The 21,216-nt window shown below is 41.6% G+C and overlaps 1 protein-coding gene across 1 annotated transcript in view; it reads left to right on the forward strand.

Annotated features, from left to right (window-relative positions):
- The window catches only part of NALF1 (NALCN channel auxiliary factor 1), a 603,580-nt gene that overhangs the window by 558,221 nt on the left and 24,143 nt on the right, over positions 1-21,216 (forward strand). Inside the window, exon 2 of the mRNA XM_044287750.1 lies at positions 16,081-16,252. Coding sequence (XP_044143685.1) covers positions 16,081-16,252 — 172 coding nt within the window. The remainder of the gene's footprint in view (positions 1-16,080; positions 16,253-21,216) is intronic.

Raw genomic sequence — 21,216 nt, forward strand, 5'->3', positions numbered from 1 at the left:
GATAACGACCCCAAACACACCAGTAAATGTGAAAAATCTTGGTTCCAGACCAACAAGATTGACGTTATGGAGTGGCCAGCCCAATCCCTGGATATCCCTCCAATAGAAAACTTGTGGGGTGACATCAAAAATGCAGTTTTTGAGGCAAAACCAAGAAGAGAAGAGAAGAACTGTGGAATGTAGTCCAATCATCCTGGGCTGGAATGCCTTCACAGGTGCCAGAAGTTGGTTGACGCCATGCAACATAGATGTACAGCAGTTCTCAGAAACAGTAATTATACAACTAAATATTAGTTAAGTTACTTTCAAAGGAAAGCAAAATCTTCAAACATTTTTCAGTTTATAGTGAATGTTTGAGTTTGAGTTTGAAAAGAAAAATACAAACATTGATATTATTTTGAACAGTCTAATATTCACTTTTCTTCAATAGTGAATGTTTGAGTTTGAGTTTGAAAAGAAAAATACAAACATTGATATTATTTTGAACAGTCTAATATTCACTTTTCTTCAATTTTCTTTTCAATTTTTTTAGAGGAACAACACATATTTGATAAATTTGATATATTTTTCTTCATGTATTGATTTGGAATAGAATGTGTAGTGTTCCCAATGCATTTGTGTGTATGGAAATAATAGCTATTAGAAGGATTTTTAGCTTTATTCACTTTTTTAAACACACTGGTATTATTTTGAACACAACTGTGTGTGTGTGTGTGTGTGTGTGTGTGTATATATATATATATAGATATATATATATATACATATATATATATATATATATATATATATATACATATATATATATATATATATATACAGTATGGTATACAATATGGTATATAATATGATTCTTCTACTATCACAGCTATATAGTTGTCATTGGGTTGTTAGGCTTGTCATGGTAGACTAATTTGTGTAATAGAGGTGCGACAAATTAGCAATTTTGTAGTTTGAGTCATTTTGGCTCTGTTTCGCTGCTATTATGTCATATAACTTTTACACTGGTTTAGAGATGAGTGAATCAATTGATAAGGATTGGTTTGTCTCATCAAGGTCAGATTCTGCACCCTAGACTTGTTGTCACTGAAGCAAATGCACAGTCGCTGCTTAGTAGCGGAAGCAGAGCCTCGGAAGCACGACATTGTCAGGGCCGTCTGAGATGTTTGGCTTTGTCTTTTAAGTGGCGTGTAGAGCATAATCAGCTTTGAGGACACCCCATTGCTGATGCAGAACCCTACCTTGATGAGACAAATCAATCCTTATAAATTGATTCACTTATCTCTACACCAGTTCTCATTGAAGCCTTTCCATTAAAGTCATGGGATTATTTTCCTTACTTGACTTATTTTCCTTATTTTATGAAGATGTTACACTCTTTGTCATCCAGTATATAGATACTAGAGATGGCCTTGCGGTTCGCCGGCGGTATTTTCGCGGCGAACTTTGCGCGTATGTGGTTCGCCGAACATGCTAACATATGGCGATGTCCACCAGCGCCATATTCTTTTGCATTGCGCCAAACTTTGACCCATGACACATCCATCAGGTGGGACAGGACAGCCAATTGAGACGTTTCAGCACATGGAGGCACCCCCACCCTATCAAAGAACCCGAACTGGCAGCCATTTTACATTCTGTGTTTTGCCAGTGTAGGGAGAGGTTGCTTTGTGGAACAGGGACAGGCTGTTAGTGACATCAAAACACTGCCTAATAGGGCCACAAAAGTCCTTTTAAGGACTGTTATAGGTGTGCTATTGATAGTTGAGATATACTAAAGGGTGTGATATACATTACTTAAAATATACTTTCTAACATAAAAAGTATATTATAATGCATTTGTATTGTGCAGCAATTGTGTGCTGTTCTGCTTCGATACCGCAGCTATATAGAGGGACAAACGCTATTGGAACAACTAATTGCAACGGCTTCGATATACCTGTTTCCCCCCAAAAAAAACTGATTGAGGGGTGCGATATATGTCTTCCACAAAATACTGATTAAGGGCTGCAATATACCTGTTGCCCCAAAGAAACAGAGTGATGTGATATAACTGTTGTATCCCAAAACAATAATTGAGGTGTGTGATATACCTGCTTCCACAAAATTCTGATTAAGGGGTTCGATATACCTGTTTCCCACAAATATTGATTGAGGCCTGCAAGATACCTGCTTCCTCCAAATATTAAATGAGGCCTGTGATATATCTGCTTCCACAAAATACGGATTAAGGAGTTTGGTATACCTGCTTCCATAAAATACTGATTGAAGGCTGCAATATTACTGCTTCCACGAAATACTGATTGAGGACTGCGATATACCTGCTTCCACAAAATACTGATAAAGGGGTTCGATATACCTGTTTCCACCAAATATTGATTGAGGCCTGTGATATACCTGCTTCCACACAATACTGATTAAGGGGTTCGATATACCTGTTTCCACCAAATATTGATTGAGGCCTGCAATATATCTGCTTCTACAAAATACTGATTAAGGGGTTTGATAGACCTGCTTCCACAAAAATACTAATTGAGGGCTGCGATATATCTGCTTCCACAAAATACTGATTAAGGGGTTCGATATACCTGTTTCCACCAAATGTTGATTGAGGCCTGTGATATACCTGCTTCCACAAATATTGCTCTTCTCTAGGGACTTAGGCATAGGGTCATTTTGAAAATGACAGGCAGAGGAAGAGGCAGGCAATTTCGTAGGGGTGTTAGGGGTCGGGGAGGTTCACCAGGGCAGAGCCTAAGTGGGAAGTTGAAGAAGGCACGTGCGATTACTTCAAAGCGAGCACCAAAGTTGGTTGAGTGGCTCACTCAACCTTCCACTTCTGCACCCTCCTCACTTTCTGCTGTGTGCACCTCCAAATAAACCACCACCACCACCATAGCCCCTCCTCCATTCTTGCCATCGGATGAGGAAGAGGAGGTAGCAATGGCCGCCACCCAGTGGTCTGATGACAGTACCCAGATCAGCCCAAGGAGGGAGGTCCCCGCTTTTGCTGCCTACATCTCAAATGTCAGTGGTGATGAAGGTGATGATGATGACGACGTGTCGATGAATGTCATGTGGGTGCCCACAACAGAGGAAGATGAAGAGAGTTCAGAGGGAGTGACGGAGCAGCAGAGAGGGAGGAGAAGCAGGCAGAGCTCGCAGGGCACAGGAGGCAAAAAGCAGACTGAAACTGTATCTGGAGCGAGCCATCCACCATGCACTGTTACTTCTGGCGCTCCCAGGACGCCAGCACATGGCTCCGCATTGTGGCCTTTTTTTAACGTGTCAGCTGCGGTAATCCCATCACTCGCCTAGGAATGACCGTCTTAAGAAGGTACCTGGCCTCCCATCACTGAGCCAAGTGGGAGCAACGCCGTCAGAACCCACAAAGTCACACTCCCGACACTCCACGTCCTGCCTCTTCTCCTATCCCCTCCCATTTGTCCTCCAATCCACCTTACACCGTGCCGTTGTCGCGTTCATCTGGCAGAAGGCAGGCTTCCGTGGCCCAAATGTTCGAATGTAAAAAGTTGATGATGCCGGATAACCCTCTTGCCCAATGGCTGACCGCTGGCTTGTCGGAACTGCTAACCCGCCAACTACTGCCATATAAACTGGTGAACTCGGAGGCCTTTAGAAAATTTGTGGCCATTGGCACACCGCAATGGAAGGTCCCCAGAAGGAAATATTTCTTCCAGAAGGGCATCCCAGAGCTATATGGCCACATTCAGCGGCAAGTAAAATTATCTATGGCACACAGTGTCGGTGGCAAGATACAGTACATCTGACCACAGACACGTGGTCTATCAAACACGGGCAGGGAAGGTGCATAACTTTTACTGCCCACTGTGTAAACCTTCTGATGGCCGTCAAGCATGTAACCCGAGGCTTCCGGGTGGATTTGGTGTTACCGCCAACGATTGCATCCAGGCCTGCCTCTTTTTCTCCTCCTCCTACTCCATCCTCCATCTCCTCCTCAGCTGAATCCTCCTTTCCCACTGCTACCGCCTCTTCCGTTGCGCCTCCCCAGAACCTATTTGACGTCCCAGGTGAGACGTTGCCATGCTGTGCTGCGGCTGTTGTGCCTGGAAGCCAAGAGCCTCACCGGTCCTCCACTGCTTTCAGCTCTGTGGTTATAGGCCGATCAGTGGCTAACCCCACTAAATTTGACAGTTGGTAAAGTTGTGTGCGACAACGGTGGCAATCTGCTGAGCGCGCTGAAACAGGGCAAAATGACACACATCCTTAACTTAGGCGTGCAGTGATTCATTGCCAAATACCCCGGGGTCAAGTCCGGGCCAAAATCTCTGGCCATTATAGAAGATCTTACACAGCTATGGCTCGCCTTGCTGACGTTCAGCGGCGACACCATTTCCCCGTCAGATATCTGATTTGCGACTGCCCGACGTGCTGGAACTCCACCTTGTATATGCTTGATAGGCTGCTCCAGCAGAAACGTACTGTTAATGACTACCTGTACGAACTCTGCGGCAAGACAGGTTCTGGGGAGCTTGGTTTCTTTTCACCACGCCAGTGGATGCTCATGCGCGATGCATGCAGACTTTTGCGCCCATTTGATGAGATTACCAAACTGGTCAGTGGCAGCCAGGGCGCCATCAGTAACATCCTACCTTACGCCTTCTTTCTGGAGCGTGTATTGCATTGTGTCATTGATCATGTCGTCGAGGAGCAGGAGCTGGAAGATGAGGAAGTCGCAATGCAGAATAATCTCCCAGGGGGGGCTACTCCACCTGAGACAAGTCAGCAGGAGTCTGAAGAAGAGTCAGAGGAGGATGGTGGCTGGGGTAGGAGGAGCAAGAAGAGCAAGCTTTGAGGGAAACTTTAAACTTTTTCGGGGTTCCCTGGTTTTGTCCGTGCCTGGGGGAGGAGACTGAGGATGACATTCTCTTGGGCGTTGACAAGTAGCCAGGGTGCCCCACCGCTTCCAATTTAGTGCAAATGGGGGCCTTCATGCTCTATTGTTTGAAGAGGGACCCCCGTATAAAAAGTATAAAAGGCAAGGACCAGTAATGGGTGGCAACGTACTTAGATCCCTGGTACAAACACAAAATGGCGGACATGTTACCAGCATCACAGTGGGCTGGCAGAATGCAGCATTTCCAGGCCTTGCTGCAAGATATGCTGCATTCTGCTGTTGCAGTCGCTGGCAGAGGCTTTTACACCCACAACAAAACAGGTGTGGGTACCAATGCTACCATGCGTGAAAGAAAAGGGCCGTTTAAAGATGTTTTTGGTCACTTAAGATATGAGATCATTCTTGCAGCCAACCCATCGACAGCTGCCTTCTGGATCCAGCCTCAGGGAACGCCTAGACCGACAGATGTCCGACTACATCGGGTTAATGGCCGACATGGATGCTCTGAGAAGCGAGGAACCCCTGGACTACCGGGTTGGCAAACTTGACCTGTGACCAGAGCTGGCACAATTTGCCATGGAACTCTTGACTTGCCCCTCGTCCAGTGTCCTGTCCGAAAGGACGTTCAGCGCAGCAGGGGGGATCATGACCGATAAGCGCAGTTGCCTAGCCCTACATGCCCGTACAACACTAGGCTGAAGAGCAGCTTTTACCCCAAAACAATTAGTCTCCTAAATGCTCAGAGACTGTTGCCCCTTCCTAGGAAAGAAACTACCACAGACTGAAAGTGACTGCTTCATTTGTGACCCCATGATAATCTCTTGTCTGCAGTGGTGTCTGGATCAGTTTGTATATATATTCATAAGCACTTCCTACTTTGCTCTTGATATATATATATATATATATATATATATACTGTGTACTGTAAATAGTAATGCTTTCTAGTGCAAAATGCCTAATTTTTGGGGCCTGTACTGGTCTATAGTAAAAAATTTATCCAGTGACGGCCTAATGTACCTCCAGCCACATAATCACTTGTTCTTTTCTGTCAGGTGAATGCCTAATTTTGGGGGCCTGTACTCCAGTGGCATAAAATAAAAAAATTCTAGGCTTCAGCAAGGCACATTTTTGAAAGTTTCTCTTTAAGACGCATACAAATGGCCCCTGATTAAAGTACATATTTTTTTGTGGGAATTTTTGCAAATGATCCCCCTCTGGTATGTCACTGTCCATGTTGTGGGACTATTTGTGCACACTATTAAGTATTTGGTGGCTGCAAATATGACCTGAAGGTTTTTCAGGTTCGTCTGCCATTAAAGTCAATGTGGCCCACCGCGAACGTGAACATTTGATCGTGAACGTGCGTTCGCAAACCGTCCCTGCCGATGTTCTTCAATCACTAATATATACCTTATCAAAAATCAGCCGACTATTGCATATAACAAGAATTGTTCCTTCACTATGTCCTAACTTTAGATCATTCACTCTTTCTTGTCTATAGTTGCCATTAGAGAGAATTGTTTAGTACAATATAATGATTCTGATTAAATGACAGGTATATGGTGAAAGCTGAAGCATTGTAATTCAATTTTATATATATAGTTGTTCATGCTTGTCTTTTATTTTAATTTCCTTTGTTATTCAGGTTCTCTCCACACCTCATACATGTTCCCCTATGTTCACTAACGTCATTATGGCGATCAGCAGGAACACATCATTTTTATTTGGAAGCAAATCTTGCTCAAGTGCTGCATCAGTAACTTTTCTGACTCTAAGCAAAGTTTCTTGAATTAGAGAGTATTGGACACATGCTCTGGCATGACATTGCTTTTAACAGACACATCAGGCAGCCATTCTTATTCTGCTACTTGTAAATTAATGCTAGGAAAAGTCCTATTAATTTTAACAAATTGATCCCTAGTGGGTACATCATGTAATGCTGGCCAAATTATCTGCATCCGTATCAACGAAGCACACTGCAAGGGAAAACGTAGCTAGCAGGAAAAGAATTAACCCTTACAGCAAGGTAATGATACTTCTTCCAAGTTTCCAGTAATATTGAGTAGCTATGAAAACTCTTGTAGATAAGATATCTATATATATAAAAGAGGACGTATATATGTATGTACATATGTGTGTATGTATCTGTGTATGTATGTATGTTCCATGAAAACTCAAAAACGCAACCATCCATTTCAACGAAACTTGGTATACACATCCCTTGCTGCCTGGAAAGAAATCTTGCGGGGGTCTCAGCTCTCTAGGACGTACCGTTCCCGAGATATTCTCAAAAAATGACCTGCATTAGCCAATACAAGCCTGCAGGGCCGGGGTGGGACAAAAATAGGCCTGGGCATTTTTGACTGAGCAGCCCAATCACATGACCCCCAAGAGGCCCCACCGCCTTGCAGTCTAGGGGCGGATCCAAAACCGGAAGCACGATTTAGGAGCAGGGCCAGCCACCTGGGAAAAAAAGTGTGGGAACTCACCCAAGTGCCTCCGCGTGATTTCACAGCGAGCGGCGTTCGCAAAGGGCAGGGGAGGTCGGCTGGAGCAAGCAAGTACTGTATTTTTTGCCCTATTAGACGCACCGGCCCATAAGCCGCACCTAGGTTTTAGAGGGGGACAATAAGAAAAAAATATTTTTCATTACACCTCAGGTCAGACCACCAATCAGATCCCCAATGTTAATCAGACCTCAGCTAACAGCCCCAATAAGATCCCCAATGTTAATAAGACCCCAATAAGACCTCAGATCAGACCCCAATATGAATGACCCCAACCAGACCTCAGATAATCCATGATAATAGCCACATGCCTCATAGCAGCCCTCAGTAGCCTCATAGCAGCCCCCAGTGCCTCTCCATCAGCCCCCCTGTGCCTCTCATCAGCCCCCCTGTGCCTCTCATCAGCCCCCCAGTGCCTCTCATCAGCCCCCCTGTGCCTCTCATCAGCCCCCCAGTGCCTCTCATCAGCCCCCTAGTGCCTCTCATCAGCCCCCCTGTGCCTCTTATCAGCCCCCCAGTGCCTCTCATCAGCCCCCAGTGCCTCTCATCAGCCCCACAGCACCTCTCATCAGCCCCCCAGTGCCTCTCATCAGCCCCCTGTGCCTCTCATCAGCCCCCCAGTGCCTCTCATCAGCCCCCCATGCCTCTCCTGCTCCTGGACGCAGACGCTCCTCTTCTCCTGCTGTCGGCTGTGCTGTGAAGACAGCGTGACGTGACAACTTTACAGAGCGACTCACTCCTGTGCACAGCCTGCAGAGCCGACAGCCAAGGACTAGGAAGTGGTGAGTACAAAGCATTCACCGCTTCCTGATCCTTTTGCCCTGAAACTTTGGGAACGGCGTTCCTGCCATGAAAAAAGTGCAGGAACGCCGTTCCCACCCGTTCCCCCTCGACTCGAGCCCTGAGGCGGCCCGGCCCACCGGGCAAATGCCCGGTCTGCCCTATGGCCAGTCCCATGTCCCTTATCAGCCAATAGAAGCTCACAGGTCCTACTCTAGGTTGCCATAACAACTGATCAGCAGGTTTTACCAGTTCGCAGGTCCTGAAATATTCAGTCGTATAACGGCACAACTACACTGCTACATGCATGGGGGGCAGGGGCCACTATTAAACGGACAGGCGCTGTAGAGTTCACTGTTAAAAGGGCGGGCGCTGTGGAGTTCACTGTTAAAAGGTGGGCACTGTGAAGTTCACTGTTAAAGGGGCGGGCACCATGGAGGTCACTGTTAAAGGGGCGGTCACAATGAAAGTCACTGTTAAATGGGCGGTCACTGTTAAAGGGGCGGCCACCATAAAAGTCACTGTTAAAGGGGCGGTCACCGTAAAAGGGACTGCCACTATAAAAGTCACTGGCGGTCATCGTTAAAGGGGCTGCCAATGTGAAAGTCTCTGTTAAAAGGGCAGCCACCGAGAAAGTCACTGTTAAAGGGGCAGTCACCGTTAAAGGGGCATCCACTGTGAAAGTCACTGTTAAAGGGGCGGTCACCGTTAAAGGGGGGCAGCACTGTGAAAGTCACTATTAAAGGGGCAGTCATCGTTAAAGAGGCGGCCACTGTGAAAGTCACTGTTATTTAATATAAAATTGCAATAATTAAATACCCCCAGCAATACTGGGTCATCAGCTAGTATATATAAATATATATATATATATATATATATATATATAGAGTTATAGGTCTAGGAAGGGCATCAAGCTCACATATATGGGTGTTGCTTCCTTATCTCATTTCATATTAGCTAATAAAATGAAACATTTTATTATAAATTTACCAGTGGCGTTGAGTAGAACGAGGCACCGTCACTGTTTCTCCCCGCCTTTCCTAGATGAGGCATTTCGGGTCAGTTCATGATTTTCTTTTGGTCTATATAGAGCATTGCAACAAGCAGACTAGTATGATGTTTAGGACTGTAAATTGTATAAAAGATTTCAGATGTGAAATGTATGTTGTATTTGGAAATAGAGAGCATTTAGTGAAGAACAGAATAGCTTTGCCTTGCTTCAGAATTGATGGTGCTGGCAATGTAATAGATATTAACTATCCAAAAACAGGAATGAACATGGATCACACCTCCTCATGCTAGGCTTTGATCTAATAACTGTTTCTCAGCATAATTAACATTGCTCCTCAGCATAAATAGTATACAGGCCCCTATTTTGTATGCTTACATAAGGGATTAGTACACATTTTGATGGTGGGGCCCAGTGCCAGGGTAGCATTGCCAAGCAGCAGGGGTGCTGTTTGGCTGATGAGTCCCACCGTCTGCTGGTGCGGTGCTGTGGTGCCGATGGTTGCTACGCAGTGCCGCGCCAAATTTAGAGTAGGTTCCCACTCGAGGAGGAAAACTTGTTGTGGTGAGTGGGCTTATGCTTTTTGATCAAAATGAGTACTAATGCCTCATGTACAGCATGCAACATAGGGCCTGTATACTATTTATGCTGAGGAGCAATGTTAATTATGCTGAGAAGCATTTATTAGATCAAAGCCTAGCATGAGGAGGTGTGATCTAGGTTCATTCTTGTGTTTGGGTAATAGATATTAACACTCTGCACTCTGAATGTTTTCATTCAGGGAGTTGGATCTTAGAATAGTTTTAAAGAACTGTACGTTTCTATAACTGATTTCATTACTTAACTGATGTTTGCGCAGTAATGCAGTCATGTCCATTATTATTGGTTACAACAGCAAAAAGCATGGTGTGTTCTATAATATTGGCTACTGTAGAGCAAGGCTCATATTGGATCCTTGGAGAACATTTTTCAATGAGCTGTATGCCTAGGTGACCTTCTGATCAAGCTCAGGTGTACATTAAAAATGAAAGTTTATCAAAACTGGTGCAAAGGAAAGCTAGCTTAGTTGCCCATAGCAACAAATCAGATTCTACCTTTGATTTTTCTGAGCTCCTTTGGAAAATGAGGTAAAATCTGATTGGTTGCTATGGGCAAGTCAAATAGTTTTTCTTTACACCACTTTTGATAAATCTGCCCCAAAGTTCTTGTAAAACATCTTAAGGGTATGTCAACGTGGGACACAGATCCAGGCTGGCAATCTACCCTACTGGGCAGATTCCAGGTGGGCTGCATGCACAGTGGGCCAGGCACACAGGTTGCCCCTGCCCCCAGTGTTGGTTCTTCTTTACAAACTCAAACATTCACTATATAAACTGAAAAATGTTTGAAGATTTTGCTTTCCTTTGAATCACTTAACTAATATTTAGTTGTAGAACCACTGTTTCTGAGATCTGCTGTACATCTGTGTTGCATGGAGTCAACTAACTTCTGGCATCTGTGTACAGGTATTCCAGCCCAGGATGATTGTACTACTGTACATTCCACAGTTCTTCTCTATTTCTTGGTTTTGCCTCAGAAACTGCATTTTTGATGTCACCCCACAAGTTTTCTATTGGATTATGATCCGGAGATTGGGCTGGCTACTCCATAACGTCAATCTTGTTGGTCTGGAACCAAGATGTTGCACGTTTACTGATGTGTTTGGGGTCATTGTCTTGTTGGAACACCCATTTCAAGGGCATTTCCTCTTCAGCATAAGGCAGCATGACCTCTTCAAGTATTCTGATGTATTCAAACTGATCCATGATCCCTGGTATGCGATAAATAGGCCTAACACCGTAGTATGAGAAACATCCCCATATTATGATGCTTGCGCCACCATGCTTCACTGTCTTCATTGTGTACTGTGGCTTGAATTCAGTGTTTGGGGGTTGTCTGACAAACTGTCTCTGGCCACTAGACCCAAAAAGAACAATCTTACTTTCATCAGTCCACATAATGTCTCTTTAGGCCAGTCAATGTGCTGTTTGGCAAATTGTAACCTCTTCAGTTCATGTCTTTTTTTCAACAGTGGGACTTTGCGGGGGCTTCTTGCAGATAGCTTGGCTTTTAATAGTAACAGTACTCACAGGTAACTTTAGACCTTCTTTGATATTCCTGGAGCTGATTGTTGGCTGAGTCCTTGCCATTTTGGCTATTCTTCATCCATTTGAATGGTAGTTTTTCGCTTTCTTCCACGTCTTTCAGGCTTTGGTTGCCATTTTAAAGGATTTGGGATCATTTTAGCTGAGCAGACTATCATTTTCTGAATCCTTTATATGTTTTCATCTCTCCAATCAACTTTTTCATCAAGGTACGCTGTTCTTCTGAACAATGTCTGGAACAAACCATTTACTCAGAATTTCAGAGAGAAATGCACTGTAACCAGCATGTACAACATTGCTGCCATCCTTCCTTAAATAAGGGCAATAATTGCCACCTGTTTTTCAAAGAATGAATGACCTCACTCATTAAACTCCACACTCCTATTATTTTGAACATGCCCCTTTGAATTAGTGATTGAATTACAGAGAATCAGCAGCATGCATGTCATGACTGTTGGGTCTGTTGGGTTTCTATTACTCTACTACACCTGCTATTAAATTATTAGCCATGTAGAAATATCATTTCTACCAAAAACAGTGATTTATCAGGTCAGTGATGTCTGACTGCTATTATTTTGAACAAAACTGTATGTGGCATGTGCAACATGGAAAGAGCACTTAACGAGCACAGATCAATGTGATGTATACTTGATTGTCGTTCATCTATTGGCAGAAGCCTGCATACATGAAGATCACATATTTTGGTGCACTATGCAAAATACTACTTCATATGACATGCACAGTACTGCCCTTATCTGAAGTATATATGAAATAGAAGAGTCTACAGTAATATGCACAGTATATCATCCCATACAGTACCTATGCTTCTGTAATTTCTTTGGTGGATCTGGGCTAATATGCACACCATAGTTTCCTGCACAGTTTTTGTGACTTGTACATATGAAATACAAGTGTCTGGGTAAGGACTGGACTGTCAGTGTGTCCTACCAGCAGATCCCCAGTGTGTCCTACTAGTTGTTTCGGAACTGAGTTTTTTTTTTTTCTTTTCTGATTTAAGTCCTCTTCCGTTCCGTTATTCCACAAAACATATCCTTATGGTTTCCGTATGCGATCTGTTTTTTGCGGATTGGGATTTGAAATAAAAACAGTAACTTATTAATCACCAAACACATGAGCAATATGGGCTTGGCATAGTATTTCTATAGTATGGATCCGCAAAATACGGATGACATACGGATTTTTTGAGGACCCATTGACTTGAATAGGGCCTCGGACCGTGATTTGCTAACAATAATAGGACATGCACAATTTTTTTGCGGAACGGAAATACGGAAATATGAAAATGGAATGCACACGGAGTACCTTCCGTTGTTTTTGCGGACCCATTGAAGTGAATGGATCCGCATAAGGTCCGCAAAAAAAAAGGAACAGAAGTGGAAAGAAAATACGTTTGTGTGCACGAGCCCTTACTGTTCTTAATGGCAGTGCTTCATTCATCCAGGTGCTAAGGAACACTCTCATCCCATGGTATATAATTAAGTATAGGATATTCAGACATCCATCCTATCACATCTATATATCCATCCATGTTTTACCTTCAGCTACAATTTATGTGCTTATACATATGGAATTGTTTGTGTGAATTATCTTTTATGAATACACGCGGATACATTGTATGAGACAATTCTGGAGCATTTTGTGACGTTCTTTAATTATTGCTCCTAGAAATGTATGAACACCTGGCCTACGTAGAGATGTTATGTGATGCAACTAACTGATTTTAAAGGGGTTGTCTGGGCTTTTAATCCTATCCTGTCCTATCCTGAGGACAAGTCATTAATATCAGATCAGCGGGGGTCCGACACCTGACACCCCTTCCCATCAGCTGTATGAGGAGATGGCATGCACAGTGTGCACGTGCCATCTCCATTCTCTCTTCCTGGTCACTGCTGTATGCCTATGGGACAGCAGCAACGAAAAGTAAGAGAGACAATGTCTCCTCATACAGCTGATCAGCGGGGGGGCCAGGTGTCGGACCCCCGCCAATCTAATATTCATGACCTATCCTGAGGATAGGTCATCAATAGAAAAACCCCTTTAACCCCCTGTAGAGCTACAACAGTATGCAGCAATTTTCTCGTTACATGTATTCTTGAGGACGTGAAGTTTGAAATCAATCAGTAGTGTTACAGAAGGGCCACAATTACATTCTCCGACAGCCGCATATGGATGAAAGTCCACACACCTGCAGCCACCAATTGGTGCACAATTCTGCTCATAAAGCCAAGGTCTTACCTGCAAAATCATGAGGCCATTGGCAGCTGTGCATGTTCCATCCACAAGGGGCCATCTGCAGCCAAGGTCTTTGGACCCTTGTAGACGAGCATTTCTCCCGCAGCGAGTCCGCATCGCAGCACCCGGCCTGACCTCCCATCGCTGCCAGGAGTCACATAGCATTATATTGATTTATGATGCTGTGCAACCCTTACAGTTCTGAAATGTATTGGCTAACACTGGCATAATGCTGCCAGTGTTATCCAATACATTCCAGAACTGTAAGGATTACATAGCATCATAAATCAATATAATGCTATGTGACTCCCGGCAGCGATGGGAGGTCAGGCCGGGTGCTGCAATGTGGACTCGCTGCGGGAGAAACGCTCGTCTGCAAGGGGCCTTTGTGTTGCAGCAAACTAATTGACAACTGAGTGTTGTCATTCCCCTTGTGAATAAAATGTGTCCTTACACAGCCTGATACTGTCAGCAATGATTGGACGCAGTCACTATGTAGGGACACAGCCCTTTGACAAGGGTTATGATGGTAACACACAGTTTTAAATTTATTCCAGGAGGAATAAGAGATAAATGGCACAATATTCAGTTCTAACAACAAAAAATAAGATTCTCGAGAGTTGTTAATCCATGGATAATACAAGTCTTAACGCAAACAGACATGTCAGAGTGTAACACGTCTTAAAAAGACGCACATTTGTCTGTAATTTTAACAATTACTAAATCTGTATTTTGCAGAGTGCCTGTGTAGAAATGGCATCTGACCTCTGTATGGTCACTAAATGGCAGTTTTATTGGTTATGTTGCTGTGGTAGCGTACCCTTGACTTTGTCTACAAGTCCGTGTACTTCTGTTCGTGACCATGGGATTAGGTCTTTTTACTTTCCCTATTGTTTTTCTTCTTGCGCTGGTGATGTGGTTTATGGGCGTACACAAGGAAAGATTTTCCACAGTGTGCTTTGTGCGCTGCCATGTTTCTGTAAGGTTGAGAATGAGGTGCTGATGGGCTTTGTGTGCCAGTGCTGCTTTTCAGTCCCAGTCCACCAAATGGGACATATACGTTGTTGGCTTCCACCACAGATTTTACATTTGCAGTACATATGGTCAAATCTGTGACAAACTCTACAAATTCTGCAACAAAAGCTACATCTTTTTGCTGCAACTATAGCAAAGCAATAAAATCTGCAGCATATCAGTCCTGTGTGGACATATATTAGAACTTTATTTTAGGCAAGTCTTTGGTTTCATATCACTTTTGGAATGTACAGTTAAAGGGAACCTGTCACCTGGATTTTGGGTATAGAGCTGAGGACATGGGCTGCTATATCGCCGCTAGCACATCCGCAATACCCAGTCCCCATAGCTCTGTGTGCTTTTATTGTGTAAAAAAAAACAATTTGATACATATCCAAATTAGGGAGGAGATATGACTCTAAGGTTAATTTACATATCTATAAAATCATTTTTTTTTACACAATAAAAAGCACACAGAGCTATGGGGACTGGATATTGCGGATGTGCTAGCGGCCATCTAGCAGCCCATGTCCTCAGCTCTATACACAAAATCCAAGTGACAGGTTCCCTTTAAAGTATTTCTTCAGATTCTTGTTATGTTTTTAATACGTTCTTCCGCCTTTTTTATCTACTGGATTTTTAATAGCATACATAAAAAAGAAGAAAATTAGGCAAAAAGAAGGATCTATTTTGAATTTTTGTCTTCAGCTTTTTTATCTGAAAAGTTTTTTTAATGCCTGTTAAAATACCATCCAGGCACAAACCTGTTAAGACGTATTAAACACTCTATTTGCATCCAGAACTTTATTTTCCGCTAAAAGCAAAACCTCCGTAATATAGCATGTGATTGATTATGCCACAATTTTTCAAAAGGTTTTCTGAAAACCAGAGGCATATACAGGAACTCTGTGGGTCATGGGCTTACTACCATGGATCCCTATAATGATGTCAGGCTGTAGATATGAGTCCTTATGGCTATAGAGCTAAAAAGAATATGAATTATCTAGCTGATAGATCCTGCGCTGGTGGTTTGATTGGGACTAAATCTACTGCTGAGCAGTTTCTTTTTGTTTGCTGACCCAGGTTGTATTTTGAAGTCCATATTGTCAATGGATATTAAATAATGTCCTATCAATGTAATTTATAGGCTTGATGTTGAATAGGATTTAGTCACTTTTGTGTTATGTGATAGGAAGAAACAAGGTCTTCTTTCTGTAGAATATACTTAATAGATTATACGTACATAACAATGGTACAAGCTGTTAATGAAAGGGGTATACAATATTAGTATGCAGATTGATATATCTTGTAAACTGGCCAATGCACCGATAAGAAATATAATTAGTTCATGTCGTAAGTTGTACTGTGGAGATGTCAGAATAGTTCTTATTATAAATCCCATCTTTTTCAAGCCCACTTGCATACATTTGTTAGTGTCCCAATAAAAAAATAAAAAAACAACTGCTATATAACATTAACTTATGTTTTATTTTTCAGGCTGTCTACAAGTCCTGGCTATGTTCCCAGTCTTTTGAAGTTACACAATCTGAATGCCGTAGCAAAATTCCTTGCAAGCAATACTGTTTGGAGGTACAAACACGGTGTCCGTTTATATTACCAGATAACGATGATGTCGTCTATGGTGGACTATCAAGTTTCATCTGTACAGGTAATGCCTACTTTGTATAGTTCTTCCCTATTATTTCACCCACAAAAGTAACCATGAATGCAAGGAGCCATGTCTAGTAGTTGGATTTAGAAAAGTGTTTGGTTGGATCATGTTTATTATGTGTGATTAGCATTTTGAGGCAAATCTTGCTTCTATATGTTATGAGACAACTTTTAAAAGATGTCTGTCTTGTGTCGATCTTCTGCATGTGTCACAGCCCAACTGTGGGTTCAACTGACCCTAAATGTGCTTTTACACCACGCCAACTAGCAGACAAATATCATGAAGGAAGTGTTCCTTCCTGCCAATTTACATGCAGTGATCACCTCCACTGTATGAGGATGAGCGATGCCTACTGTTATCACTTGTTCTCATACAAATTCATTGACACTGTTCACACAGAACAATCTTCTACTCAGAAACTATAATTGAGGTGTCTACACCAAGCATAATTTCACCACATGAATTAGATTTTTGCTTATTCATTGGGTGATCTACGGAACCTTTACAAGGGCAGATTATTGGAACGAACATTCATATGAAAATTTCTTCCCGATAATCTGCTTGACAATTGGCAGTGTAAATGCATCACAGCATCATATATCCCTCCCTATGTGAATCTGGGCCGACCTTAGAGCAGAGACAGATGTAGAAGCTTCACAATTGCAATTTGCCATATAACTGAATAGACATCAACAATCAATTTGGAAACCATGTTGATCTGCGCTAAAAGCATATATCAGTGTGTTTTTTGGCATTCTTGTGACTTCTATGTGTGTCTCTACATAAATGATCCTCTATAACAACCTAGTCTAGTGCACTTAAGTTTACCCCTTCTACCCCAGGCCAGTTTTCGCCATCCTGCCCAGGCCATTTTTTTGCAAATCTGAAATGTGTCACTTTATGTGGTAATAACTTTGGAACACTTTGATTTATCCAAGCCCTTCTGAGATTGTTTTCTTGTGACACATTGTACTTCATGATAGTCATAAATCTGAGTCAATATATTTCACCTTTATTTATGACGGGTCGCTTACCCTCATCTTGCTCCCTGTCATTGCACCCACTACTTACAAAGAAATGCGCTTTGTGAGGAAGTAATTAGTTGGGAAGCAAATTTTTTGTAAAATTTGGAGAAGCAGCCAAATCAAATTTTTGAATACTTATCTCTAATCAATATTAGTGTTAAGAGCGAATATTCTAATCGTGAATTCGTATCGTGACTATAGCACCTTGAGAATTCGTTAAGATCTAGAATATATTGCTATATCTTTGTAATAGCGAATATTCTAGATTTTTTTTCATCACTAGATAAACCTATTATCTTTTCTCACTTATTGTATATAGCTACTCTTAATCTTTATTATGCTATCTATCATCTATACAAAAAAAAATAATATTATTTTAACTATCATTAATTAACTTTTATTAAAAGCATTTTCCTACCTATCATTTTTTTTATAAATGGTATATTATTTTTAAAATAAATCATTAACCACAATTAACAACATATAACAGACAATCACACAAAAGCTGTATGCCAAAAGCCAGAATACGCAATCCAACAACCTTTCCATGAGAAAGATAAAGTCAGCATACCTTACAATGTCAACCTTGTGTGCAATGAGACATTCAAGACCAGCTCTAATTTAAAAGAAAACCACAAAATTGCTTTATTTTTTTGTTGGATGACTTAGGGGATCTGGACATTCAGGACCAGCTCTCTATCCACACAGACTTGAGAGCCAGTGACTCTCAAAGTTGCTTGACTTTTGTTGGATGGTTTGGGGGACCTGCGCACCTAGATCATTACCATTAGGGTGACAAAAATTATATATTTTTTGGATGCCAGCTAACTCTTCTCTCTATGCTTAGGAGGGCTGCATAAAAATGTTCAGTTTTCTAATTGTCCTAACATTTATATTCAATACCCTTTCTAAACTGTTTTGTCATGTAAACTCATTTGCATAAACATGGGAATATGGGAAAGATATGCAAATCGTGTTTCAACGGAAAAACAATGCAGATTCTTCTAATTTGCATGTTTTTTCCATGTTTATGTAGGTCGCAGGTCCCCCAAACCATCCAACAGAAGTCAAGCAACTTTGAGGCTCACTGGCTCTCAAATCTGTATGGATAAAGAGCTGGACTTGAATGTCTCATAGTGCATAAGGCTGCATTGTAAGGTATGCTGACTGTACCTGTCTTATGGATAGGTTGTTGGCTTGCACATACCTGGCTTTTGGCATATAGCCTTTGTATGATTGTTTGTAGGTAATAAAATTGCGTGCGCAATTCGTGCATATTACATTGGCGATTTTTGCAATCGCCAATATTTAGGTAAAAATTCACGAATTCGAATATTGCCTATGCCGCTCATCACTAATCAATATCAAGTTAATAGGAGCTGAGCTGCAGTAATCTCGCCATTGCACTGCAGCTATATTCAAACTGATAGATACAGGTGCAGGGTATCGGAGCCCCATTGATTTGATATTGATCACCAATCCTGAGGATAGATCTCTGAGCTTGGAAATATTTTCTTTAAAGAAATTCTCCTCATAAATTTGCTTTTAGAAAAGTTTTCCCAATAAGAACTCCAGGCTGTTTATCTTTAACATTTTCATGGAAGCCTCCCTCTGCATTCTTGACGATGTTCAGTATAACCAGTATTTACTATATACAGTAAGGTGGGTATCACACAAATGTAATACAGGAGTATTGTCTGTGTTCAAAATCCGAAATGCGGACAAGTTTCTTATTGTTCGTCTGATAAAGTTAACGTTACTGAACTCTTATCAATAGCATCCAAAAATGTATGTGCAGTCAGTATATCATATCTAGTGTTGAACGAATTGCTCCAAACTTCAATTTAATACTGTACGGAGACGGGTCTCTGTACAGCATTAAAATGTTTTAGCTCTGGTGAGGCAAAGTGAGTTATTCCCAAAGTCTTGCGAGACTTTGGTGAATAACTTCAGCAATTGATTTTTAAACTTTAAAACCATTTTAAAACCTGGATCCGAAGTCGGCTTCGGTACCAACTGGTACTTCAGTACCGAAGCTGACTTTGGATCCATGTATTAAAATGGTTTTAAAGTTTAAAAATCAAATCCCAAAGTTATTAAGCAAAGTCCTGTGAGACTAGGGGAATAATGAATTTACCTCACTGGAGCCCATATATAGACAAAGCTCCGTACAGTATTCAAACGAAGCTTTGAATGAAGCGACTTCAGATCTATGATCCGAAGCTGGCTTCGCTCAACACTAATCATATCAAAATATCAAAGGTTTTGCAAAAATGACATTATTTTACAGAATTATAACATCTCAACTTTAAAAATATAGATATTGTGTTGAAATCATAGTTTACATGTAAATGAAATGGTTGCAAAAATCCACCTAAAAATCTACCAGTTTCAAAAGTCTTAATCGGCTTCAGAATTTCTGGTAAATGATTTTAGATAAGTCTCTAGTGCCTCCATGTGGCCACTTTATGAAATGACATTCAGTTCAACTCCAAGTAGTAAATGACATCACCTTAGTTGTCAGATGTGAGAGTAACCTTCTCATATACTGTATTAAATATATTGAAAATATATTGAAAAAAAAAAGAAAGTAGCTTTTCAGCATTTAGCCATAAAAATAAGAGGGGAACTTTAAAATTAATAATAATAATAATAATAATAACAATAATAATAATAATAATAATATTCTTACTTTATATAGCGCCAACATATTCTACAGCTCTTTACAATCAGGGGGTTCATGTAGTCATAAATAACATAAAAAGACAAGTCAACAATTAAAACAAGAGTAATGAGGACCCTGGGGCAAGAGCTTACAATCTATGAGGAGATAGAGGTAACATAGAAGGTAACTTGTTTTGTACAATGGTCCAGCCATTGAATGGACATAAGGCTGCATGAGGGACTGGATATAAGGCTGCATGAGCCAGTCATCAGACGATATCTGTAATGCTTCTGAGTGCATGGGTGCGGTGGAGAATTTGAATCAGATAAACATATTGGGGAAGATTTATTAAGCTAGTGTAAAGTAGAACTGTCTTAGTTGTCAATAGCAACCAATCAGATTCCCCCTTTCATTTACCACAGCTCTTTTGCAAAATGAAAGGTGGAATCTGATGGGTTGCTATGGCCAACGAAGCCAGTCCTACTTTACACCAGTTTGATAAATCTCCCCCCCCCCCCTTGTGTTTAATATTAAAAAAAACTACACAAAAAACTACAAAACGCCTAAACCACACCAGAAAAAACTACTGAGTGACATCAGCCTTTAACTGGTCAAGTCTTAGAAATGTATTTCCATCATTTAGAACAGTTATAGAGCTTCTCAGTTACTGATAAATGCTACAGTTATACAGTAGTGTTAAATGGGTTTGTCGCCTAGGACCTGACAACAAGCTCAATGTCCGTTCTAGTTTAGACAACCCCTTTAATTCAGTTTTCAGTAAGGAAAGGTGCATGACTGATATTTTGAAGAGCTTTTTTTTTCACTTGCTTATAAGACCCTTTATATTCTGAATAGTTTGTTTTTTCTTACCTTAGTATGTATAGCATTTTTTCTAGGACTCCTGTCAGAGATGTGGGTCAGAAATATTTCCTGTGGTGTTTTAACCCCATTTAGCAATGGCTGGTGTTCTTTTCCAATTTTTCATAAGATTTGTTGGGTTGTGTGTAGAGTTGAGCGAACACCTGGATGTTCGGGTTCGAGAAGTTCGGCCGAACATCCCGGAAATGTTCGGGTTCGGGATCCGAACCCGATCCGAACTTCGTCCCGAACCCGAACCCCATTGAAGTCAATGGGGACCCGAACTTTTCGGCACTAAAAAGGCTGTAAAACAGCCCAGGAAAGAGCTAGAGGGCTGCAAAAGGCAGCAACATGTAGGTAAATCCCCTGCAAACAAATGTGGATAGGGAAATGAATTAAAATAAAAATTAAAT

The sequence above is a fragment of the Bufo gargarizans genome, chromosome 3 (assembly GCF_014858855.1).
Source record: "Bufo gargarizans isolate SCDJY-AF-19 chromosome 3, ASM1485885v1, whole genome shotgun sequence".
Classification (NCBI taxonomy): domain Eukaryota; kingdom Metazoa; phylum Chordata; class Amphibia; order Anura; family Bufonidae; genus Bufo; species Bufo gargarizans.